The following is a 26,191-nucleotide window of genomic DNA, read 5'->3' as shown; positions in this document are numbered from 1 at the left end:
CTGTGAGCCAAGCCCAGGGCCCACTGTTGTAGGTCTGTGAGCCAAGCCCAGGGCCCACTGTTGTAGCCAAGCCCAGGGCCCACTGTTGTAGGTCTGTGAGCCAAGCCCAGGGCCCACTGTTGTAGGTCTGTAAGGTGAGCCAAGCCCAGGGCCCACTGTTGTAGGTCTGTAAGGAGGGAATATGGTAGAATGTCCACCACCACACTGATTATACCTATCCAGACCCTTCACATCTGCAAACATATAAATCCTGTGTCACACCAAGCAATTTGGATGCAATATCTGTTGCAGATGCAAGTGACATCAGCTTTGCTGCTACACAAATCAATTCAAATGCAATAGAAATTGCATGCAACATCCAACCCTGTCATACATCATGGTATCATAAATTATTTGTTTTGCCAAACGTTTGGCAATTGTAACATCATCGTTATAGACAATGCTGGCTGTAAAATTTAGCTAGTTAGCGAAAATGTTGCCGTTTTGCCAAGCTACTGTAACTAGCTAGCAAACCAAGCTAGCGATGAGCTAAGTTAGCTAGCTAGTGCAGTTCATAGAAATAAAAGAAGAAATATGCCATTTAGCAGACGCTTTTATCCAAAGCGACTTACAGTCATGTGTGCATACATTCTACGTATGGATGGTCCCGGGAATCGAACCCACTACCCTGGCGTTACAAGCTCTACCAACTGAGCTACAGAAGGACAGAAAGGTCTGGGGGAGGAGACAGGTTAAAGAAGGATTTTTAAGCCTTGAGACAATTGAGATATGGAGTGTATATGTGTGCCATTCGGAAGATGAATGGGCAAGACAATATAGAAGTGTCTTTGAACAGGGTATGGTAGTACAGTAGGTTCCAGGCACACTGGTTTGTGTCAAGAACTGCAACTCTGCTTACTAAGCTAACATTTTGTTGATGTATTTAACCCCTTAGTTTAAGCACTAAACTATCTCCATAAAGTTCCATGTATATTTTTTTTAAAGTGGTGCACGGCTACCTTCAGACTAGTCTTATAAGGGTTGTGGGCGTCCTGGAGTGAAACAACTGACATGTTCGTGTTTGTGAGGGTCATATTAGTGTGTAGCCCAAACTGTTCAAACACTACAGACAGAAGTTGGCAGATCGGATGTACCCGTGATGCTTGTGGGGGGGTCATAAGGTAAAACCTGGTGTTGGAGGGGGGGCTGCCCACAGGTGTGACAGAGTTAGGATGTCAAACTGGACATAGTGGCTTTACAGTATTATAATACTTAGAAGGGATTGCATTTTAATTGTCGTTGTCACCAGGAGTCAAAGTAGTTTACATTGCATTTGTTGTGCTTTTGTAGGTCTCCTTCATGTATATCTCAATGTACCGGCTTCACACTGTGTTCTGTCTCTGTGTGTAAGGCTAGTTGCTGAACCACTGTGTTCTGTCTCTGTGGGTAACGCCAGTTGCTGAACTACTGTGTTCTGTCTCTGTAACGCTAGTTGCTGAACCACCACGTAGTGACAGAGCTGATGATGATGGATGTCCTGATGAACAACATGATGGAGCGTATCTCTGACCCCTGCTGTACCGTCCGCATGCTGGCCGTCAGGGGGCTGGGGAACATCGCTGTGGGATCACCTGAGAAGGTACATATGGAGGGGGGGGGGAACATCACTGGGGAACATCACTGTGGGATCACCTGAGAAGGTACATATGGAGGGGGGGCTGGGGAACATCGCTGTGGGATCACCTGAGAAGATACATATGGAGGGGGGAGGGGAGGTGCTTGTTGTCAGGGGGCTGGGGAACATCGCTGTGGGATCACCTGAGAAGGTACATGTGGAGGGGGAGGGGAGGTGGTTGTCAGGTGCTGGTTGGGATCAGGGGAGGGGACTTGTTGTCAGGGGGCTGGGGAACATCACCTGTGGGATCACCTGAGAAGGTACATATGGAGGGGGAGGGGAGGTGCTGGTTGTCAGGGGGCTGGGGAACATCGCTGTGGGATCACCTGAGAAGATGCATATGGAGAGGGGAGGTGCTTGTTGTCAGGGGGCTGGGGAACATCACCATAGGATCACCTGAGAAGGTACATATGGAGGGGGGGGGAGGTGCTGGTTGTCAGGGGGCTGGGGAACATCACCATAGGATCACCTGAGAAGGTACATATGGAGGGGGGAGGAGAGGTGCTGGTTGTCAGGGGGCTGGGGAACATCACCATAGGATCACCTGAGAAGGTACATATGGAGGGGGGAGGGGAGGTGCTGGTTGTCAGGGGGCTGGGGAACATCACCATAGGATCACCTGAGAAGGTATGACTGATTAATCTTACCTCAATGTGGCAATATTACGCAGGCAAAAAGTATTAACAGAAGTTTCAAGAGATATCAGAGGGATCGGGTTAGGATATACTACAGAGCAGGAGCAATGCGTTAGCCAGATATATTTTATAAACAACCCAAAATATATATTGATTTTCTGGTTCATTAAGAAATCTGAACTGTGTTTTTGGTTGAATCAATTAGACCATACCAATTTCAAGCTTGTATAAAATAAGTGATTTCAGAATATTAGGTAAGTTCTGGCTAATCCTACTTTGTAGTACATCCTTCTCATCTAACCAAGACAGCAGCAGAGGGGAACAATGTTTAAGACAAATATGCATCTCCTAGGTAATCACAACCTATACCAAATCTATTTTCTAGGTAAATAAGTATGCCAAGGAGCTGCTGGCTGCTATGAGCTCTGGGATGGAGGAGAAGGACGACCCTGGGAAACGCATCACTCTGGAGGCCATGTCGGGCCTGTCCAAGGTGCTCCTCTACCTGGACAAGAAGAACGTCCAGCTGCTGGTCGTCTACATCTTCATGAAGATCAAACCCTTCCTGGAGAGTGTGAGTTGAGCAGATATACACTTCTCTGTTGTCATGGTTACCACCCTGCTGCAGCCCACTGTTGTGATGGTAGCATTACCACCCTGCTGCAGCCCACTGCTAGATTGCCTCTGAAGCTAAGCAGGGTTGGTCCTGGTCGGTCCCTAGATAGGAGACCAGATGCTGCTGGAAGTGTTGTTGGAGGGCCAGTAAGAGGCACCCTTTTAATCTGGTCTAAAAAAAATATCTCAATGCCCCAGGGCAGTGATTGGGGACATTGCCCTGTGTAGGGTGCTGTTTTTCGGATGGGACGTTACAGGTGTCCTGACTCTCTGTGGTCACTAAAGATCCCATGGCACTTACTGTTAGAGTAGGGGTGTTAACCCTGGTGTCCTGGCTAAATTCCCAATCTGGCCCTCATACCATCACCTAATCATCCCAAGCTTACTATTGGCTCATTCATCGCCCCTCTCCCCTATAACTATTCCCCAGATCATTGCTGTAAATGGGAATGTGTTTTTCAGTCAACTTAACTGGTAGTTTGGGTTCAATCAAAATAGAGGTGAATCCTGGTCCTTGTACATTGATTCCATGTCCAGTAGCTTTTATCCATTTATTACTTTGGGGCGGCAGGTTCAGTGTGTGTTTTGATATTTTAACCTGCGTTTGGTGTAGGGGGACAAAATAAAGTGGGTAGAGCGTTGGACTTGTAACTGAAAGGTTGCAAGATCGAATCCCCGCACTGATAAGGTAAAAATCTGTCATTCTGCCCCTGAAAAAGGCAGTTAACCCACTGTTCCTAGGCCATCATTGTCAATAAGAATGTGTTCCTAACTGACTTGCCTAGTTAAATAAAGGTTAAATAAATAAAAAATAATACAATTACTGAAACTTTGCAAGGTTGCAAAATAGGTTTCTTACCTCAGGGGCCTTTTGTAGTTAATAACATAAGACATGCAGTTTAACCTGAGACAAGCGTCATTGAGGTATATGTGGTTGGGTCTTTAAGCTTATTTGAACTATTCCTGACATAAGTCCAGCGTCTGGCACCCTAAAATATGCTTTTCTCTCTTGGTAACTCCCCTACCTGATATATATAGATTAAGGTGAAATTGCACCAATCCCTGACACGGAACCCAAACCGGCTGCGAGCGTGCTCCATCGTGTGCACACTTATTTTGTCCCCCTACACCAAACGCCATCACGACACACAGGTTAAAATATCAAAACAAACTCCTAACCAATTACATTAATTTGGGGACAGGTCGAAAAGCATTACACATTTATGGCAATTTAGCTTACACTTGCTAGCTAATTTGTCCTATTTATCTAGTTTGCTGTTGCTAGTTAATTTGTCCTATTTTGCTAGCTTGCTGTTGCTAGTTAATTTGTCCTATTTTGCTAGCTTGCTGTTGCTAGTTAATTTGTCCTATTTATCTAGTTTGCTGTTGCTAGTTAATTTGTCCTATTTTGCTAGCTTGCTGTTGCTAGTTAATTTGTCCTGGGATATTAACATTAGTTAATATCACACACAAAAAACGGTCAACCGAATTGTTTCTAGTCATCTCTCCTCCTTCCAGGCTTTTTCATCATTTAACTTATATGATGATTGGTATCTAAAGTTTCATCGTATTACCACGACAACCGGCAACAGTTCGTCTTTCAATCACCCACGTGGGTATAACCAGTGAGGAGATGGCACGTGCGTACCTGCTTCTATAAACCAATGAGGAGATGGGAGAGGCAGGATTTGCAGCGCGATCTGTGTCAGAAATAGGAATGACTTCTATTTTTGCCCTTGGCAACGCAGACGAGCAGTGTGGGTACAATAATTGAATAACATGGATTCCTACATTTATTTTGCAGCGATCGGTATAGTCAGGGTATTAGAGACTAGTGGCCTCTGAGGAGGATGCTTGTGATGGGGCTACAACGTCTGAAACACATTTGTTAGGCTTATTACATTTCACTTCTCAGAGAGAAGGCAAGATATATGTTTGTGATATTTGGTGTTTTGAGTTCCTAGTTTCTCAGGGACAGATTTCTATCATGTAGAAGTTGACAGGATCAAGAAAAGGACAACCTTGTTTCAATAAATGGATGTTAGACTGAGTCGCTCTGGATAAGAAGGGTTTGATCTACTAAATGACAGTGTTTTAAATGATGGGTCTAGGTTGAATCCTCTCAAGGTTCTCTGTTATGTAGGTCTACTGGTGTGTGTTAATGTTATGATGGGTTTAGTGTGAATCCTCTCAAGGTTCTCTGTTATGTAGGTCTACTGGTGTGTGTTAATATAATGATGGGTTTAGGTTGAATCCTCTCAAGGTTCTCTGTTATGTAGGTCTACTGGTGTGTGTTAATGTTATGATGGGTTTAGTGTGAATCCTCTCAAGGTTCTCTGTTATGTAGGTCTACTGGTGTGTGTTAATATAATGATGGGTTTAGTGTGAATCCTCTTAAGGTTCTCTGTTATGTAGGTCTACTGGTGTGTTAATGTTATGATGGGTTTAGGTTGAATCCTCTCAAGGTTCTCTGTTATTTAGGTCTACTGGTGTGTTAATGTTATGATGGGTTTAGTGTGAATCCTCTCAAGGTTCTCTGTTATGTAGGTCTACTGCTGTGTGTTAATGTTATGATGGGTTTAGTGTGAATCCTCTCAAGGTTCTCTGTTATGTAGGTCTACTGGTGTGTTAATGTTATGATGGGTTTAGTGTGAATCCTCAAGGTTCTCTGTTATGTAGGTCTACTGGTGTGTTAATATAATGATGGGTTTAGTGTGAATCCTCAAGGTTCTCTGTTATGTAGGTCTACTGGTGTGTGTTAATATAATGATGGGTTTAGGTTGAATCCTCTCAAGGTTCTCTGTTATGTAGGTCTACTGGTGTGTTAATGTTATGATGGGTTTAGTGTGAGTCCTCTCAAGGTTCTCTGTTATGTAGGTCTACTGGTGTGTGTTAATGTTATGGGTCTAGGTTGAATCCTCTCAAGGTTCTCTGTTATGTAGGTCTACTGGTGTGTGTTAATGTTATGATGGGTTTAGGTTGAATCCTCTAACTGTGCTCCTGTACTGTTGACCCAACAGGAGAATGATGAGATCCGCTGTGCCTCCATCATGCTCCTGGGGAACCTGTCTAAGTTTGGTTCCGGAGAGCCTGTGTTCAAAGACCAGATCCACAACGTACTGGTCAGCCTGCTGCTGCACCTCAGTGACCCCAACCTGCAGGTGGTCAAGGTGGGTAACTTCACATCAACACTCAGGCAGTGGACTTGGGGAACTATGGTTCTACAAACTGGTTTGATGTTTGGTATATTATACCTGTTGTCTAGTTTTCTTTGCAGTCCTGTGCTTTACATACCTAGAATTAATCTGGTATAGTCTGGTTTATATCATAGATTCATCTGATATTGTCTGGTTTATATCATAGATGCATCTGATATTGTCTGGTTTATGTCATAGATGCATCTGATATTGTCTGGTTTATATCATAGATGCATCTGATATAGTCTGGTTTATGTCATAGATTCATCTGGTCCTTCTGTAGCTCAGTTGGTAGAGCATGGCGCTTGTAACGCCAGGGTAGTGGGTTCGATCCCTGGGACCACCCATACGTAGAATGTATGCACACATGACTGTAAGTCGCTTTGGATAAAAGCGTCTGCTAAATGGCATATTATATTATTATATTATTATATAGTCTGGTTTATCTTCTTGATACTACCCATCCCGCATGCGGGAGCGTAATCATAGCCTCAAACTAATTACCATAACGCAGCGGACATAAATCGTCCAAGAAAATTTTCCTATTCATGAAAATCACAAATGAAATATATTGAGACACAGCTTAGCCTTTTGTTAATCACACTGTCATCTCAGATTTTCAAAATATGCTTCACAGCCAATGCTAGACAAGCATTTGTGTAAGTTTATCATGGCATAATGCTATTCTAGGCTCTGCTACCAGCAGGCAACATTTTCACGAAAATAAGAAAAGCAATCAAATTAAATAATTTACCTTTTGAAGAACTTTGGATGTTTTCACTCAGGAGACTCCCAGTTAGATAGCAAATGTTCCTTTTTTCCAAAAATAATATTTTTGTAGTTGAAATAGCTCCGTCTGTTCTTCACGTTTGGCTGAGAAATGGACCGGAAAATGCAGTCACTACAACTGCAAACTTTTTCCCAAATTAGCTCCATAATATCGACAGAAACATGTCAAACGTTGTTTAGAATCAATTCGCAAGGTGTTTTTCACATATCTATTCGATAAAATATCCACCGGGACAATTGGTTTCTCATAAGAAGCGATTGGAAAAATGGCTTCTTGTGTACTTTACGCAACATTTTCTGTGGGAACCATCATGTGACCACTTGCTCAATGTGGTCCCTTATGGCTATTCTTCAACATAAATGCGTAAAAAGACGTCACAGTGCTGTAGACACCTTGGGGAATACGTAGAAGGCGTAAGCTCATTCGTAGCCCATTCACAGCCATATAAGGAGTCATTGGCATGCAGGGCTTTCAAAAAAAAATGGGGCACTTCCTGGTTGGATTTTTATCTAGGTTTCGCCTGTAACATCAGTTCTGTTACACTCACAGACCATATCTTTGCAGTTTTGGAAACATCAGTGTTTTCTATCCAAAGCTGTCAATAATATGCATTTTTTAATCCAAAAATGAAAATACTGCCCCCTAGTTAGAAAAGGTTATATCAAAGATTAATCTGATATAGTCTGGTTTATGTCATAGATGAAAGGAAATTATACATTATTACGTCATGTGGATTGAACTGAAGCAGCCTTTGTGCAGAGACTCAGATGGTAGGCTAAAAGATTGTTTCCTGTCTGTTTGTCCGTGCAGGCGTGTAAGTATGCCATGCGAGTGTGTGCTCCGGTGGTGGGCTCAGAGCTCATCACCACTATGTTCCAGAACCATCTCCACGAGGACAAGAGTCTGCACTACGGAGAGTTCATCAACGACCTCACCAAATATATTGTGAGTTGATCACTATCTAATACTGTAATACTCTACTCACCATCCACAAACTGGTACAGACCTCACCGTTGGCCATCAAAACTAGTAACGGAGATCTGGCGTCAGGAGGCGGAAATTATTTGCCTACTGTTGTAAACAGCTTTTTAAATGCGTTGCACGCTATGCAATCACGAGCAGTTGCCTTGGAAACCCACCTTGAATAATGTTCTACTACAAAAGGTTACAGTTATTTTTCTCTCTTCATATGATAGAACTGTTCTTTGATCTGTCCCCAGATTCAAGACTTCCCTGGCATGCTCAACTTCTACCACATCACTGTCATCCAGTTCTTCAAAAGCAGCTGGGCCGAGGTTCGGGCCGGCGCTGCTATGTTTATCGGTAGGTAGGGAAACTGGTTAGTGGGATGTCTCTGTTTTCTTTGATCATCTCTGTTTCCTCAACTTCACCTCAACACCAGGGTTGGGTTCTATTCCAATTCAATTCAGGAAGTACACTGAAATCCCAATTCTCTTCAATGCTTTTCAATAAGGAAAATTGGAATTTAGTTTACCTTGTGAATTGACCTCAACCCTGCTCAACATGGCTCTGCTCTGTGTCTTAGCTTCTGTAGCTATCCCTTTGTAGTCATTAGTGAGTTAGAAAAGTATTAGTCATTTTTCAAACAGTGTTCTGTTATTAATATAGGATACATGTCATTTTCAAGAAGAGAATATCAGTGAAGCTTGTTTGCACAAACCAAATATTCTCTCTCATTTACCATGGTATAGATTTTCACTTAAAATATTTATCTAATGTCCTTTATTTCTTTGTAGGTTTCCTTCTGGGTAATCTTCCTGAGGAATTATTTTCTCACATCAACATGGGGAGTGTGACCAAAGGTAGGCTGTTTCTCTAGTTCTGCTTCCCAGTGACTTGGGCCTGTTGGAACGGTTGTAGTAGTCTGTGTGATGAGTACTCCTTCCATGTGATATTACTGTCACTAAAGGTGCTTGTGTATGTCGGGCCAGGAGTTATTCCTTCTCAGATCCAAGGGATCAGGGAAACCTCCTCATACTCATTGTCTTCTGTCTGATCAGGGAAACCTCCTCATACTCATTGTCTTCTGTCTGATCAGGGAAACCTCCTCATACTCATTGTCTTCTGTCTGGTCAGGGAAACGGGAAACCTAATTTTCTTATCTGACCAGCGTTGCATAGGAGTGATGCCACCTGGGGGAAGACAATGACCTCATACTGTGTTCTGTGTGTGGTGTCTCCCAGGTCTGGTCATGCTGCTCCAGGACCCAGACCCAGTGGTGAGAGTCAAGGCAGCTGAAGCTATGGGCCACTTCCATTGAACAGACACACATCCTGCCTGCCATTCATTACTTCATTAGCTGTTTTAGAGTTGTTCATGTTACTGTTTTCTACAAAGATGATCTGGTACTTCACATGTTGACAGTGCAACTTGAATTAGTCCGTGAAAATATGTATTAGTGACCAAAGACTGTACCTCCATGTATAGAAAACATGCATAGCACTTTGGAGCAGTATTATGAAATCTGACACTTTTTGAATTTGTCTTTTAGAATGTTGACAGTGGGTTAGGTCAATTGGCCAATGGGCTTGACCTCCGCTGAGCTTAGTGTTTAGCTGAATTCCAAATGGAGCCCTATCCCCTCTTCCCTAAGCACACCTGTAGACCTGAAGGGATTAGAAAAGTTTAGGCAATATGGTAGTTACTTCCTTGGCCTCCTGATGGGATTTGCCTGCTGGATGGAATCTCCACCATATTGGTTATAGTGGTCTGTCCCTTTCAGGTCAGGAAAAGGGTCTTGCGGGGAGGGGCTAGGGGTTGATCTCCAGCCTCTATTCACACTAGTGTAGTGGATCAACCCCTGAAACACACGTAGGGCACTATTACCCTGTAACCCACGGTTATGGATGAATACCGGAAAGAAAGTAACCTCCATTACCACAGAAAATTAATGTGTGCAGTGAAGTCCCTTTCTTCTGCAACATGGACTCTTAACATGATTAAACTTTGTTGTAATGTAGAATGTTCATTCAAATGATGTTAACTGCTGTGGCTCATGCAATGGAATGTACTGTACTTTTTGTCATGTCTATTGAGTTGAATCACCAAATCACAGCACATATTTTACTTCCTGCTTTGGTCCTATGGGTAGACTCGCAATGACTGCCAGTCCACCCATTATGCCAACGTTGAGTTGAATGGGGACTCCTGTTCTATTCATTCTGTTTCTATGGCAGCACATGCAGTCAGGAACGCAGGAGAAATGTGCGTCTAGATTTATTAATTTGTATTTATTTAGCTATTTGAATGGTTGTTACGGTGACCGCAGTCATTTGGTGACCAAAAGCTCCATGACCGTCACAGCCCTCCACTCAAGGATGAGCAGTTATCAGCCACGTCCAAGGAGGCTGTCTGTCAGCGAGGACAGCCCAAAACCATCCCATGTACCTGTTCTTACAGTTACTTCTGAGGCAGAAGGGATTTCAGAGGCTCCATTTATTCCCGTGCTAGCATTGTTTAACAACAGAACTGCATCCTGAAACACTATTGTAGCTAGTTCAGAAAATGTCTTGTAGGAACAGGAGTTTACTCCTGACCACGAGACCTCACCAAGGGGGAAAACAGGCCCTAGTTATATAGTTATACATTGAGGGCCCAGAGTTTCTACTCGTCAGGTCAGGGAAAACGTCTGGGTCACTTTCATTAGGACCTCGCAACGGAAAATGAATATGGGAAGTTAGTCCAGATAGTCCCTCCCTGTTTTCAGTCAGTTTTCTTCCATTTGGTGCCTAATGAACGTGACCCCTAGTCTTTATCTGTTCTTCTTTACCCCAGGTACAACATGTACGCAGCCAGGCCCTCCCGTGGAGTTGCCACAGTGCCAAATAATCAGACCTGGATTTAAATACTATTTGATTTATTTCAAAAATAGTGTGGTTTACTTTAACCTGCCAGAGGGGCTGGGTTGGCAGTTTAGCCAGCGCTTTTCTATTGGATCCATTGTGCCAGCAGGCAAGCAGAATTAAGAACACCTAATGTACTTGAAATGATTCCAAATAGTATTTGAACCCATATCTACAAATACTAGTTTTACTGGGTAGCTGCATTAAGATGGACACAACCTTTTCTTTTCACATTGCTCCTAGTCATATCTCTCACTCTTTCTCTTACAAGATGCACTTCACTTTTCCACTCCTGTCCGTTTCATGTGATTGGGTTAGGGTACTGATTATAACAGGTTATGAGGTCTTGAGATGACATTCCTGTCGAGAGGTTTTACGTTGCACTACTTAATCAGTCTGTCATTGTACACAGTGAATGACACATCCACATGTTTTGTTGTTTAACTGGTGGATAGAGATGTTTTACTGTGGTAAAGTGCAGTATAGGCGCTATTTAATGTGTTGCCTAAATTGGGTAAAAGTCCAGGTCCTAAAGTACAGCTGGATTGGACCTGTGTGTCTCAGTGTCTGGGGTGTTGAAGGGTTACTGGGGATGATGGCTGTTCTGGACCATTCTTTGTTAATGTAATATTTTAATGTGACATCTTTCAATAATGGACATGGAAAAGTATTATATATGCACACTGTGTTAATTTGAAACGGAAACAGGCCTATGATGTTGATGGAAATCATATTTTATTTACAAAATAAAGTGACGATCCCTATAAAAATAACTGGTGTCCTGAGCCTTTTGTAACAATTGTTCAAAGGAAAGCACTAAGACATAATAAATCATATGGTTATTAAAGCTGTTTTCTAAGGAAAGTATGGAGAAAGATGAATATATGAAGGAAAGGTACTTCTATACTATTGAGTATATAAACTGTATGTGGAAGCTTATTTGATAACCTGTGGGAGTCCCCTGCTCTCCTCACACAGCATTCATCTGGAAAGGCATCTGCCTGATGGAAGTGAATTGGGGAATAAGATTTAATTGTGTCCATCAGAGCAGTTTTTCTAAATGACTAATGGTTTTTAATATATCTCACTTTAAAGTACTGTCCACTGGGTCTCTTCACAGCTCCTCAAAAGGAAGAGAGGACAGTTGGTTGGGTAGTTTGAAGACTATGAGAAGAAAAAGAAAGTGAGTCTCACCCAGCAGTATTTGGATCCGTAGTGTTCAAGGTGAACCAAACCATTGGTGATGAAGTTTAACTCCAGGCCATATAATTGTTACATTCACTGCACGTTCTAACTGGCCACTGTATTCAACTGCAGTCAGCAGATTGGGGTCTCAGGCAGTCTGAGATAATCAACACCTAATGGAATAGAATACATACCGGCGTATTGAATCTGAGTCAATTTAACTTCATGACCAAATGACGGCTTGTTGAATGAAATGGGCTGAACCTTGATAACCACTCGCCCATGTGAATGACTGGATGTCCTCTTAAAACTGCTTCCAGCGACCGCTCTGCATGAGAAACCCATATTGTCTAAATAAGCAATCCAATCTCGAGATCCGTAATGGTGATTTAAAATGATCAGTGTCATCATCGCATTGAATGGCACCGGTGTTCTTCTCAGGTCAACACGGTTAATTTCAGATAACAATTGGTTTACCGTAAATGGCAGCTCCACATTGTCATGCAGGTTATTTCAAATCTTAATTGACCATCTTTAAATAATGACTTTGAAGGTAATGCAATCATATACTGTAGCTGCACTTGAAGAGGCTATGGATTGGAACGCCAGCTAGATCAGTGGTCAGGACAGGAGATGGTGATATTGATGCTTCATTGTCCTAGAGAAGACAGGAGGTGGTGATATTGGTGCTTCATTGTCCTAGAGAAGACAAGGGATATTGGTTCTACATTGTCCTAGATATTGGTTCTTCATTGTCCTAGAGTAGACAGGAGATGGTGATATTAGTTCTACATTGTCCTTGAGAAGACAGGAGATGGTGATATTGATGCTTCATTGTCCTAGAGAAGACAGGAGATGGTGATATTGATGCTTCATTGTCCTAGAGAAGACAGGAGATGGTGATATTGATGCTTCATTGTCCTAGAAGACAGGAGATGGTGATATTGATGCTTCATTGTCCTTGTCCTAGAGAAGACAGGAGATGGTGATATTGGTTCTTCATTGTCCTAGAGAAGACATTGTCCTAGAGAAGACAGGAGATGATGATATTGATGCTTCATTGTCCTAGAGAAGACAGGAGATGGTGATATTGATGCTTCATTGTCCTAGAGAAGACAAGGGATGGTGATATTGGTTCTACATTGTCCTAGAGAAGACAGGAGATGGTGATATTGGTTCTTCATTGTCCTAGAGAAGACAAGGGATGGTGATATTTGTTCTACAGTGTCCTAGAGAAGACAGGAGATAGTGATATTGATGCTTCATTGTCCTAAAGAAGACAGGAGATGGTGATATTGGTTCTACATTGTCCAAGAGAAGACAGGAGATGGTGATATTGGTTCTTCATTGTCCTAGAGAAGACAGGAGATGGTGATATTGGTTCTTCATTGTCCTAGAGATGACAGGAGATGGTGATATTGGTGCTTCATTGTCCTAGAAAAGACAGGAGATGGTGATATTGGTTCTTCATTGTCCTAGAGAAGACAGGAGATGGTCATATTGGTTCAGGAGATGGTGATATTGGTTCTTCATTGTCCTAGAGAAGACAGGAGATGGTCATATTGGTTCTTCATTGTCCTAGAGAAGACAGGAGATGGTGATATTGGTTCTTCATTGTCCTAGAGAAGACAAGGGAGGGTGATATTGGTTCTTCATTGTCCTAGAGAAGACAGGAGATGGTGATATTGGTTCTTCATTGTCCTAGAGAAGACAGGAGATGGTGATATTGGTTCTTCATTGTCCTAGAGAAGACAGGAGATGGTGATATTGATGCTTCATTGTCCTAGAGAAGACAGGAGATGGTGATATTGGTTCTACATTGTCCTAGAGAAGACAGGAGATGATGATATTGATGCTTCATTGTCCTAGAGAAGACAGGAGATGGTGATATTGATGCTTCATTGTCCTAGAGAAGACCGAAGATGGTGATATTGGTTCTACATTGTCCTGCAGAAGAGAAAAGGCAATAATAGTTTGTCTAAAGTTGTTGAAAGACGTTTTGGACACTACAGTGAAAATGGTTAACTTTGATAAAGCCCCTTAACTCTTGTGTATTTTCTGCACTATGCAATGATATGGACTGTGACCATGTAACGTTTTTACAACATAAAAGTTCGCTGGTTATCAAGGGACAGAGTATTGACACGTGTTTTTTAAATTGAGAGACGAGCTTAAAGTTTTCTTTACTGACCATAATTTTCACTTGTCTGACTGCTTGCATGATGACGAGTTTCTCACATGACTGGCCTATCTGGGTGATGCTTTTTCTCGACTGAATGATCTGAATCTAGGATTACAGGGACTCTCCGCAACTATATTCAATGTGGAGACAAAATTGAGTCTATGATGAAGAAGTTGGAGCTCTTCTCTGTCTGCATTAACAAGGACAACACACAGGTCTTTCCATCATTGTATGATTTTTTGTGTGAAAATGAACTCAAGCTTACGGACAATGTCAAATGAGATACAGCAAAGCACCTGAGTGAGTTGGGTGTGCAATTTACGCAGGTACTTTCCCAAAATGTTTGATGACACAAAAAACTGGATTGGTTATACCTTTTATGCCCTGCCTCCAGTCCACTTACCATATCTGAACAAGAGAGACTCATCAAAACTGCAACAAGTGGTTCTGTGAAGATTTTATTTAATCAGAAGACACTGCCAGATTTCTGGATTGGGCTGCGCTCAGAGTATCCTGCCTTGCCAAATCACACTGTTAAGACACTGATGCCCTTTGCAACCACGTACCTATGTGAGAGTGGATTCTCGGCCCTCATTAGCATGAAAACTAAATACAGGCACAGACTGTATGTGAATATGATTTAAGACTGTGACTCTCTCCAATACAACCCAACAATGCAGAGTTATGTGCATCCTTTCAAGCACACCTTTCTCATTAACCTGTGGTGAGTTATTCACAATTTTCGATGAACAAATAAGGTTTTATATGTAAGATGGTTAAATAAAGAGCTAAATGATTGATTCTTATTATTATTTGTGCCCTGGTCCTGTACGAGCTCTTTGTCACTTCCCATGAGCCGGGTTGTGACGACAACTCACACTCATTCTTATGTTTAATAAATGTATCGTATAGTGTGTGTGTGGCAGATTTACAATGATCGCAAAAACTACATTTGAGAGTGTGCTGACCCTGGTGCTAGAGGGGGTACGCAGCTGGAGGTTGAATGTTTGAAGGGGTACGGGACTATAAAAAGTTTGGGAACCACTGCTCTTTAGGAATGAATAGAATTCTACACTATTTCAATTAAGGGCAAAATTACATAATTCATGATTTTGTTGTTGTTGTGGGGACAGTAACATTCATAATCTCTAAAAATCTATACTTTAATTAAGGAAAATGTTTTATGTATTTTTTCATTTTAACATGTTTAGTGCACATGATACAATTTCAATGCATTAATAGAAAACATGTTTTAAAACAAATCTAGACATTAAGAAATTATTATTATTATTTTTACAATGGAGGAGGAGTACCAAGATGGCTGCACTGTGGCTTTAATACAGTGCCTCCTGTCAGTCATCCAGGGTTTATGCACATCATTGGTTGTGACTCATGTCATGACACAGAACCATGGAAGACTTTCTCCTGTACTGTAAAATCTCCCTCCCACATCCCTAACTTTACATGTTGATTACTAGGTCATGTCTAAGGTTTTTACAGCTCTGCAAAGAGTTGAGTACAGTACCAGTTAAATGTCTGGACACACCTATTCATTCAAGGGTTTTTCTTTATTTTTTACTATTTTCTACATTGTAGAATAATAGTGAAGACATGAAAACTATGAAAAAACACATATGGAATCATGTAGTAACCAAAAAAGTGTTAAACAAATCAAAATATATTTTAGATTTTAGATTCTTCAAAGTAGCCAACATTTCCCTTGAAGACAGTTTTGCACACTCTTGGCATTCCCTCAATAGTCTTGAAGGAGTCCCCACATATGCTGAGCACTTGTTGGCTGCTTTTCCATCACTCTGCAGTCCTACTCATCCGACCATGCAGACCAACTCATCCGACCATCACACGACCATGATGTCATATCACAGGACTCAAGGAGGTTCATGATTTTATATCACAAGACTATGATTTCATAAAATCCTACCACAAGGATTTATTATGATGTCATGTTGAATTTGATCACTTAAAATGCGTGACAGGAGCAGGTTATAGATCTGTCACCTGACCAGGGAGAAGGACTCCTCCACCTCTCTCTCGTGTAACCACATGGGGGAGCTAAAGCTCACCATAATCAAATATCCCTCACGTTGTCGTTTCAACCTTGCTGAATTGCTAAACGTGAGAGTCAGACAGTTCTACATTGACTGGAATGCTAAAACCAATGAAGAGACTGAGAGAAATGTGATTATTATCCAATGGAAACGGTTCTGGGGATGTGGGTTAAAAGGTCAAACACACTGTGATCAGATTGTGTTTATCAAGTCATTCACATTACCTTGCAGAAATCCACTTTAATCTTCTCAGGGTTGAATCCTTATAGTCTCAGGATTAGGGAAAACGTGTGTATATGTGAGGTCAGGTAGATGTGATTCTAACTGCGTTCCAAATGGAACCATATTCCCTACGTAGTGCACTACTTTAGACCAGAGTCTAGGGAATAGGGTACCATTAGGGATGCTACCTCTGTGTGCCTGAGGTCATTTTCTATGTTGGAAAAACACTAACTGTCCTTCATCATAATCAAGTTGATCTTTTCCATTGTCACCGTACGGTCAGTACCTCCTATCGACTTGGGCTGTTCTCTCCCTCTTTCTTGGCTGGTTTAAACAGGGGATTACTGCTCATTTGTTGCTGTATGATAACGTCTCTCATTGGCCACCCATTTACTGCTAATGCTAATGCTGCTGATGAAAGGGCCTGACAAGACCCACACACACGCACACACGCACGCACGCACGCACGCACGCACGCACGCACGCACACACACACACACACACACACACACACACACACACACACACACACACACACACAGAAGCAGGACAGAGATCCGGTGTTAATCATAAAGACTAGGAAACCAGCCTTGCATACAGACTCTACAATATCACAAACTATAGGTGGAAAACGTAATGAAAGATTACGGCACCCTTGTCAGATGTTACTGGAAGGTCATTGGAAGGATTTTGATAACTGGCTGAAGGTGACACTGGAAGGTAATTTGAAGGATTTTGATAACTGACTGAAGGTGACACTGGAAGGTCATTGGAAGGATTTTGATAACTGACTGAAGGTGACACTGGAAGGTCATTTGAAGGATTTTGATAACTGGCTGAAGGTGACACTGGGAGGTTATTTGAAGGATTTTGATAACTGACTGAAGGTGACACTGGAAGGTCATTGGAAGGATTTTGATAACTGACTGAAGGTGACACTGGAAGGTCATTGGAAGGATTTTGATAACTGACTGAAGGTGACACTGGAAGGTCATTGGAAGGATTTTGATAACTGACTGAAGTTGACACTGGAAGGTCATTGGAAGGATTTTGATAACTGGCTGAAGGTGACACTGGAAGGTAATTTGAAGGATTTTGATAACTGACTGAAGGTGACACTGGAAGGTCATTGGAAGGATTTTGATAACTGACTGAAGGTGACACTGGAAGGTCATTTGAAGGATTTTGATAACTGGCTGAAGGTGACACTGGAAGGTTATTTGAAGGATTTTGATAACTGACTGAAGGTGACACTGGAAGGTCATTGGAAGGATTTTGATAACTGACTGAAGGTGACACTGGAAGGTCATTGGAAGGATTTTGATAACTGTCTGAAGGTGACACTGGAAGGTCATTGGAAGGATTTTGATAACTGTCTGAAGGTGTTACTGGAAGGCCATTGGAAGGATTTTGATAACTGTCTGAAGGTGTTACTGGAAGGTCATTGGAAGGATTTTGATAACTGTCTGAAGGTGTTGCTGGAAGGCCATTGGGAGGATTTTGATAACTGGCTGAAGTTGACACTGGAAGGTCATTTGAAGGATTTTGATAAATGGCTGAAGGTGGCACTGGAAGGTCATTTGAAGGATTTTGATAACTGTCTGAAGGTGTTACTGGAAGGTCATTTGAAGGATTTTGATAACTGGCTGAAGGTGGCACTGGAAGGTCATTTGAAGGATTTTGATAACTGGCTGAAGGTGGCACTGGAAGGTCATTTGAAGGATTTTGATAACTGGCTGAAGGTGACACTGGAAGGTCATTTGAATGATTTTGATAACTGACTGAAGGTGACACTGGAAGGTCATTGGAAGGATTTTGATAACTGGCTGAAGGTGTTACTGGAAGGCCATTGGAAGGATTTTGATAACTGGCTGAAGGTGTTACTGGAAGGTCATTGGAAGGATTTTGATAACTGTCTGAAGGTGTTGCTGGAAGGTCATTGGAAGGATTTTGATAACTGGCTGAAGTTGACACTGGAAGGTCATTTGAAGGATTTTGATAAATGGCTGAAGGTGACACTGGAAGGTCATTTGAATGATTTTGATAACTGTCTGAAGGTGTTACTGGAAGGTCATTTGAAGGATTTTGATAACTGTCTGAAGGTGTTACTGGAAGGTCATTGGAAGGATTTTGATAACTGGCTGAAGGTGACACTGGAAGGTAATTTGAAGGATTTTGATAACTGACTGAAGGTGACACTGGAAGGTCATTGGAAGGATTTTGATAACTGACTGAAGGTGACACTGGAAGGTCATTTGAAGGATTTTGATAACTGGCTGAAGGTGACACTGGAAGGTTATTTGAAGGATTTTGATAACTGACTGAAGGTGACACTGGAAGGTCATTGGAAGGATTTTGATAACTGACTGAAGGTGACACTGGAAGGTCATTGGAAGGATTTTGATAACTGACTGAAGGTGACACTGGAAGGTCATTGGAAGGATTTTTGATAACTGACTGATGTTGACACTGGAAGGTCATTGGAAGGATTTTGATAACTGGCTGAAGGTGACACTGGAAGGTAATTTGAAGGATTTTGATAACTGACTGAAGGTGACACTGGAAGGTCATTGGAAGGATTTTGATAACTGACTGAAGGTGACACTGGAAGGTCATTTGAAGGATTTTGATAACTGGCTGAAGGTGACACTGGAAGGTTATTTGAAGGATTTTGATAACTGACTGAAGGTGACACTGGAAGGTCATTGGAAGGATTTTGATAACTGACTGAAGGTGACACTGGAAGGTCATTGGAAGGATTTTGATAACTGTCTGAAGGTGACACTGGAAGGTCATTGGAAGGATTTTGATAACTGACTGAAGTTGACACTGGAAGGTCATTGGAAGGATTTTGATAACTGGCTGAAGGTGACACTGGAAGGTAATTTGAAGGATTTTGATAACTGACTGAAGGTGACACTGGAAGGTCATTGGAAGGATTTTGATAACTGACTGAAGGTGACACTGGAAGGTCATTTGAAGGATTTTGATAACTGGCTGAAGGTGACACTGGAAGGTTATTTGAAGGATTTTGATAACTGACTGAAGGTGACACTGGAAGGTCATTGGAAGGATTTTGATAACTGACTGAAGGTGACACTGGAAGGTCATTGGAAGGATTTTGATAACTGTCTGAAGGTGACACTGGAAGGTCATTGGAAGGATTTTGATAACTGTCTGAAGGTGTTACTGGAAGGCCATTGGAAGGATTTTGATAACTGTCTGAAGGTGTTACTGGAAGGTCATTGGAAGGATTTTGATAACTGTCTGAAGGTGTTGCTGGAAGGCCATTGGGAGGATTTTGATAACTGGCTGAAGTTGACACTGGAAGGTCATTTGAAGGATTTTGATAAATGGCTGAAGGTGGCACTGGAAGGTCATTTGAAGGATTTTGATAACTGTCTGAAGGTGTTACTGGAAGGTCATTTGAAGGATTTTGATAACTGGCTGAAGGTGGCACTGGAAGGTCATTTGAAGGATTTTGATAACTGGCTGAAGGTGGCACTGGAAGGTCATTTGAAGGATTTTGATAACTGGCTGAAGGTGACACTGGAAGGTCATTTGAATGATTTTGATAACTGACTGAAGGTGACACTGGAAGGTCATTGGAAGGATTTTGATAACTGGCTGAAGGTGTTACTGGAAGGCCATTGGAAGGATTTTGATAACTGGCTGAAGGTGTTACTGGAAGGTCATTGGAAGGATTTTGATAACTGTCTGAAGGTGTTACTGGAAGGTCATTTGAAGGATTTTGATAACTGGCTGAAGGTGGCACTGGAAGGTCATTTGAAGGATTTTGATAACTGGCTGAAGGTGGCACTGGAAGGTCATTTGAAGGATTTTGATAACTGGCTGAAGGTGACACTGGAAGGTCATTTGAATGATTTTGATAACTGACTGAAGGTGACACTGGAAGGTCATTGGAAGGATTTTGATAACTGGCTGAAGGTGTTACTGGAAGGCCATTGGAAGGATTTTGATAACTGGCTGAAGGTGTTACTGGAAGGTCATTGGAAGGATTTTGATAACTGTCTGAAGGTGTTGCTGGAAGGTCATTGGAAGGATTTTGATAACTGGCTGAAGTTGACACTGGAAGGTCATTTGAAGGATTTTGATAAATGGCTGAAGGTGACACTGGAAGGTCATTTGAATGATTTTGATAACTGTCTGAAGGTGTTACTGGAAGGTCATTTGAAGGATTTTGATAACTGTCTGAAGGTGTTACTGGAAGGTCATTGGAAGGATTTTGATAACTGGCTGAAGGTGACACTGGAAGGTAATTTGAAGGATTTTGATAACTGACTGAAGGTGACACTGGAAGGTCATTGGAAGGATTTTGATAACTGACTGAAGGTGACACTGGAAGGTCATTTGAAGGATTTTGATAACTGGCTGAAGGTGACACTGGAAGGTTATTTGAAGGATTTTGATAACTGACTGAAGGTGACACTGGAAGGTCATTGGAAGGATTTTGATAACTGACTGAAGGTGACACTGGAAGGTCATTGGAAGGATTTTGATAACTGACTGAAGGTGACACTGGAAGGTCATTGGAAGGATTTTTGATAACTGACTGATGTTGACACTGGAAGGTCATTGGAAGGATTTTGATAACTGGCTGAAGGTGACACTGGAAGGTAATTTGAAGGATTTTGATAACTGACTGAAGGTGACACTGGAAGGTCATTGGAAGGATTTTGATAACTGACTGAAGGTGACACTGGAAGGTCATTTGAAGGATTTTGATAACTGGCTGAAGGTGACACTGGAAGGTTATTTGAAGGATTTTGATAACTGACTGAAGGTGACACTGGAAGGTCATTGGAAGGATTTTGATAACTGACTGAAGGTGACACTGGAAGGTCATTGGAAGGATTTTGATAACTGTCTGAAGGTGACACTGGAAGGTCATTGGAAGGATTTTGATAACTGACTGAAGTTGACACTGGAAGGTCATTGGAAGGATTTTGATAACTGGCTGAAGGTGACACTGGAAGGTAATTTGAAGGATTTTGATAACTGACTGAAGGTGACACTGGAAGGTCATTGGAAGGATTTTGATAACTGACTGAAGGTGACACTGGAAGGTCATTTGAAGGATTTTGATAACTGGCTGAAGGTGACACTGGAAGGTTATTTGAAGGATTTTGATAACTGACTGAAGGTGACACTGGAAGGTCATTGGAAGGATTTTGATAACTGACTGAAGGTGACACTGGAAGGTCATTGGAAGGATTTTGATAACTGTCTGAAGGTGACACTGGAAGGTCATTGGAAGGATTTTGATAACTGTCTGAAGGTGTTACTGGAAGGCCATTGGAAGGATTTTGATAACTGTCTGAAGGTGTTACTGGAAGGTCATTGGAAGGATTTTGATAACTGTCTGAAGGTGTTGCTGGAAGGCCATTGGGAGGATTTTGATAACTGGCTGAAGTTGACACTGGAAGGTCATTTGAAGGATTTTGATAAATGGCTGAAGGTGGCACTGGAAGGTCATTTGAAGGATTTTGATAACTGTCTGAAGGTGTTACTGGAAGGTCATTTGAAGGATTTTGATAACTGGCTGAAGGTGGCACTGGAAGGTCATTTGAAGGATTTTGATAACTGGCTGAAGGTGGCACTGGAAGGTCATTTGAAGGATTTTGATAACTGGCTGAAGGTGACACTGGAAGGTCATTTGAATGATTTTGATAACTGACTGAAGGTGACACTGGAAGGTCATTGGAAGGATTTTGATAACTGGCTGAAGGTGTTACTGGAAGGCCATTGGAAGGATTTTGATAACTGGCTGAAGGTGTTACTGGAAGGTCATTGGAAGGATTTTGATAACTGTCTGAAGGTGTTGCTGGAAGGTCATTGGAAGGATTTTGATAACTGGCTGAAGTTGACACTGGAAGGTCATTTGAAGGATTTTGATAAATGGCTGAAGGTGACACTGGAAGGTCATTTGAATGATTTTGATAACTGTCTGAAGGTGTTACTGGAAGGTCATTTGAAGGATTTTGATAACTGTCTGAAGGTGTTACTGGAAGGTCATTGGAAGGATTTTGATAACTGGCTGAAGGTGACACTGGAAGGTAATTTGAAGGATTTTGATAACTGACTGAAGGTGACACTGGAAGGTCATTGGAAGGATTTTGATAACTGACTGAAGGTGACACTGGAAGGTCATTTGAAGGATTTTGATAACTGGCTGAAGGTGACACTGGAAGGTTATTTGAAGGATTTTGATAACTGACTGAAGGTGACACTGGAAGGTCATTGGAAGGATTTTGATAACTGACTGAAGGTGACACTGGAAGGTCATTGGAAGGATTTTGATAACTGACTGAAGGTGACACTGGAAGGTCATTGGAAGGATTTTGATAACTGACTGAAGGTGACACTGGAAGGTCATTGGAAGGATTTTGATAACTGACTGAAGGTGACACTGGAAGGTTTTGAAGGATTTTGATAACTGGCTGAAGGTGACACTGGAAGGTTATTTGAAGGATTTTGATAACTGACTGAAGGTGACACTGGAAGGTCATTGGAAGGATTTTGATAACTGACTGAAGGTGACACTGGAAGGTCATTGGAAGGATTTTGATAACTGTCTGAAGGTGACACTGGAAGGTCATTGGAAGGATTTTGATAACTGACTGAAGGTGACACTGGAAGGTCATTGGAAGGATTTTGATAACTGTCTGAAGGTGACACTGGAAGGTCATTGGAAGGATTTTGATAACTGGCTGAAGGTGACACTGGAAGGTTATTTGAAGGATTTTGATAACTGACTGAAGGTGACACTGGAAGGTCATTGGAAGGATTTTGATAACTGACTGAAGGTGACACTGGAAGGTCATTGGAAGGATTTTGATAACTGGAAGGTGACACTGGAAGGTTGAAGGATTTTGATAACTGACTGAAGGTGACACTGGAAGGTCATTGGAAGGATTTTGATAACTGACTGAAGGTGACACTGGAAGGTCATTTGAAGGATTTTGATAACTGACTGAAGGTGACACTGGAAGGTCATTGGAAGGATTTTGATAACTTGATAACTGAAGGTGACACTGGAAGGTCATTTGAAGGATTTTGATAACTGGCTGAAGGTGACACTGGAAGGTTATTTGAAGGATTTTGATAACTGACTGAAGGTGACACTGGAAGGTCATTGGAAGGATTTTGATAACTGACTGAAGGTGACACTGGAAGGTCATTGGAAGGATTTTGATAACTGTCTGAAGGTGACACTGGAAGGTCATTGGAAGGATTTTGATAACTGTCTGAAGGTGTTACTGGAAGGCCATTGGAAGGATTTTGATAACTGTCTGAAGGTGTTACTGGAAGGTCATTGGAAGGATTTTGATAACTGTCTGAAGGTGTTGCTGGAAGGCCATTGGAAGGTTTTGATAACTGGCTGAAGTTGACACTGGAAGGTCATTTGAAGGATTTTGATAAATGGCTGAAGGTGGCACTGGAAGGTCATTTGAAGGATTTTGATAACTGTCTGAAGGTGTTACTGGAAGGTCATTTGAAGGATTTTGATAACTGGCTGAAGGTGGCACTGGAAGGTCATTTGAAGGATTTTGATAACTGGCTGAAGGTGGCACTGGAAGGTCATTTGAAGGATTTTGATAACTGGCTGAAGGTGACACTGGAAGGTCATTTGAATGATTTTGATAACTGACTGAAGGTGACACTGGAAGGTCATTGGAAGGATTTTGATAACTGGCTGAAGGTGTTACTGGAAGGCCATTGGAAGGATTTTGATAACTGGCTGAAGGTGTTACTGGAAGGTCATTGGAAGGATTTTGATAACTGTCTGAAGGTGTTGCTGGAAGGTCATTGGAAGGATTTTGATAACTGGCTGAAGTTGACACTGGAAGGTCATTTGAAGGATTTTGATAAATGGCTGAAGGTGACACTGGAAGGTCATTTGAATGATTTTGATAACTGTCTGAAGGTGTTACTGGAAGGTCATTTGAAGGATTTTGATAACTGGCTGAAGGTGGCACTGGAAGGTCATTTGAAGGATTTTGATAACTGGCTGAAGGTGGCACTGGAAGGTCATTTGAAGGATTTTGATAACTGGCTGAAGGTGACACTGGAAGGTCATTTGAATGATTTTGATAACTGACTGAAGGTGACACTGGAAGGTCATTGGAAGGATTTTGATAACTGGCTGAAGGTGACACTGGAAGGTCATTGGAAGGATTTTGATAACTGGCTGAAGGTGGCACTGGAAGGTCGTTGGAACCTCTCTCCTCCACCACCCCTCTCTCTCTCTCTCCTCCACCACCCCTCTCTCTCTCTCTCCTCCACCACCTCTCTCTCCCACTTCTCCACCAAACTTCTCTCTCTCCTCCACCACCTCTCTCTCTTTCTCTTTCTCTCTCTCTCCTCCACCTCTTTCTCCCTCTCTCTCTCCACCTCTCCCTCTCTCCTCCACCACCCCCCCCCTCTCTCTCTCCTCCACCACCTCTCTCTCTTTCTCTTTCTCTCTCTCTCCTCCACCTCTTTCTCCCTCTCTCTCTCCACCTCTCCCTCTCTCCTCCACCACCCCCCTCTCTCTCTCTCCTCCACCACCTCTCTCTCTCTCTCTCCTTCACCATCTCTCTCTCTCTCTCCTTCACCATCTCTCTCTCTCTCTCTCTCCTTCACCATCTCTCTCTCTCTCTCTCCTTCACCATCTCTCTCTCTCTCTCTCCTTCACCATCTCTCTCTCTCTCTCTCCTTCACCATCTCTCTCTCTCTCTCTCTCCTTCACCATCTCTCTCTCTCTCTCCTTCACCATCTCTCTCTCTCTCTCCTTCACCATCTCTCTCTCTCTCTCTCCTTCACCATCTCTCTCTCTCTCTCTCCTTCACCATCTCTCTCTCTCTCTCCTTCACCATCTCTCTCTCTCTCTCTCCTTCACCATCTCTCTCTCTCTCCTTCACCACCTCTCTCTCTCTCCCTCTCCCCCACCACCTCTTTCTCTCTCTCTCTCTCCTTCACCATCTCTCTCTCTCTCTCCTTCACCATCTCTCTCTCTCTCTCTCCTTCACCACCTCTCTCTCTCTCCTCTCCTCCACCACCCCCCTCTCTCTCTCTCTCCTTCACCATCTCTCTCTCTCTCTCTCCTTCACCACCACTCTCTCTCTCTCTCCTTCACCACCTCTCTCTCTCTCTCTCTCTCTCCTTCACCACCTCTCTCTCTCTCTCTCCTTCACCATCTATCTCTCTCTCTCCTTCACCACCTCTCTCTCTCTCCTTCACCATCTCTCTCTCTCTCTCTCCTTCACCACCTCTCTCTCTCTCCTTCACCACCTCTCTCTCTCTCCTTCACCACCTCTCTCTCTCTCTCTCTCCTTCACCACCTCTCTCTCCCTCTCCTCCACCACCTCTTTCTCTGCTCCACCACCTCTCTCTCTTTCTCTTTCTCTCTCTCTCCTCCACCACCTCTCTCTTTCTCTTTCTCTCTTTCTCTCCACCTCTTTCTCCCTCTCTCTAATCCACCATATGTATCTCTCCTCCACCACCTCTCTCTCCCCACCACCTCTCTCTCCCACCACCTCTCTCTCTGTCCTCCACCCTCTCTCTCTCCTCCACCACCTCTCTCTCTCCCTCCACCACCTCTCTCTCTCCTCCACCACCTCTCTCTCTCCTCCACCACCTCTCTCTCCCCCACCACCTCTCTCTCCCCACCACCTCTCTCTCTGTCCTCCACCATCTCTCTCTCCTCCACCACCTCTCTCTCTCCTCCACCACCTCTCTCCCCACCACCTCTCTTTCTATCCTCCACCACCTCTCTC

The 26,191-nt window shown here is 42.6% G+C and overlaps 1 protein-coding gene across 4 annotated transcripts in view; it reads left to right on the top strand.

The window, feature by feature from the left end:
- Positions 1-11,527, top strand: part of mroh1 (maestro heat-like repeat family member 1) — a 42,820-nt gene extending 31,293 nt beyond the window's left edge. For all 4 annotated transcript variants that reach the window (XM_046334873.1, XM_046334874.1, XM_046334875.1 and 1 more), the window contains 7 exons: positions 1,472-1,618; positions 2,675-2,863; positions 5,925-6,074; positions 7,702-7,836; positions 8,112-8,214; positions 8,649-8,714; positions 9,096-11,527. In XM_046334873.1, the coding sequence (XP_046190829.1) occupies positions 1,472-1,618; positions 2,675-2,863; positions 5,925-6,074; positions 7,702-7,836; positions 8,112-8,214; positions 8,649-8,714; positions 9,096-9,172 (867 nt within the window). In that variant the 3' untranslated portion in view covers positions 9,173-11,527. The remainder of the gene's footprint in view (positions 1-1,471; positions 1,619-2,674; positions 2,864-5,924; positions 6,075-7,701; positions 7,837-8,111; positions 8,215-8,648; positions 8,715-9,095) is intronic.
- The last annotated feature ends 14,664 nt before the right edge of the window (positions 11,528-26,191 follow it).

This window comes from Oncorhynchus gorbuscha, unplaced genomic scaffold (genome assembly GCF_021184085.1).
Source record: "Oncorhynchus gorbuscha isolate QuinsamMale2020 ecotype Even-year unplaced genomic scaffold, OgorEven_v1.0 Un_scaffold_617, whole genome shotgun sequence".
Lineage (NCBI taxonomy): Eukaryota > Metazoa > Chordata > Actinopteri > Salmoniformes > Salmonidae > Oncorhynchus > Oncorhynchus gorbuscha.
Note: the sequence above shows the minus strand (reverse complement) of the source record. Positions and strands in the feature narration are given on the sequence as shown.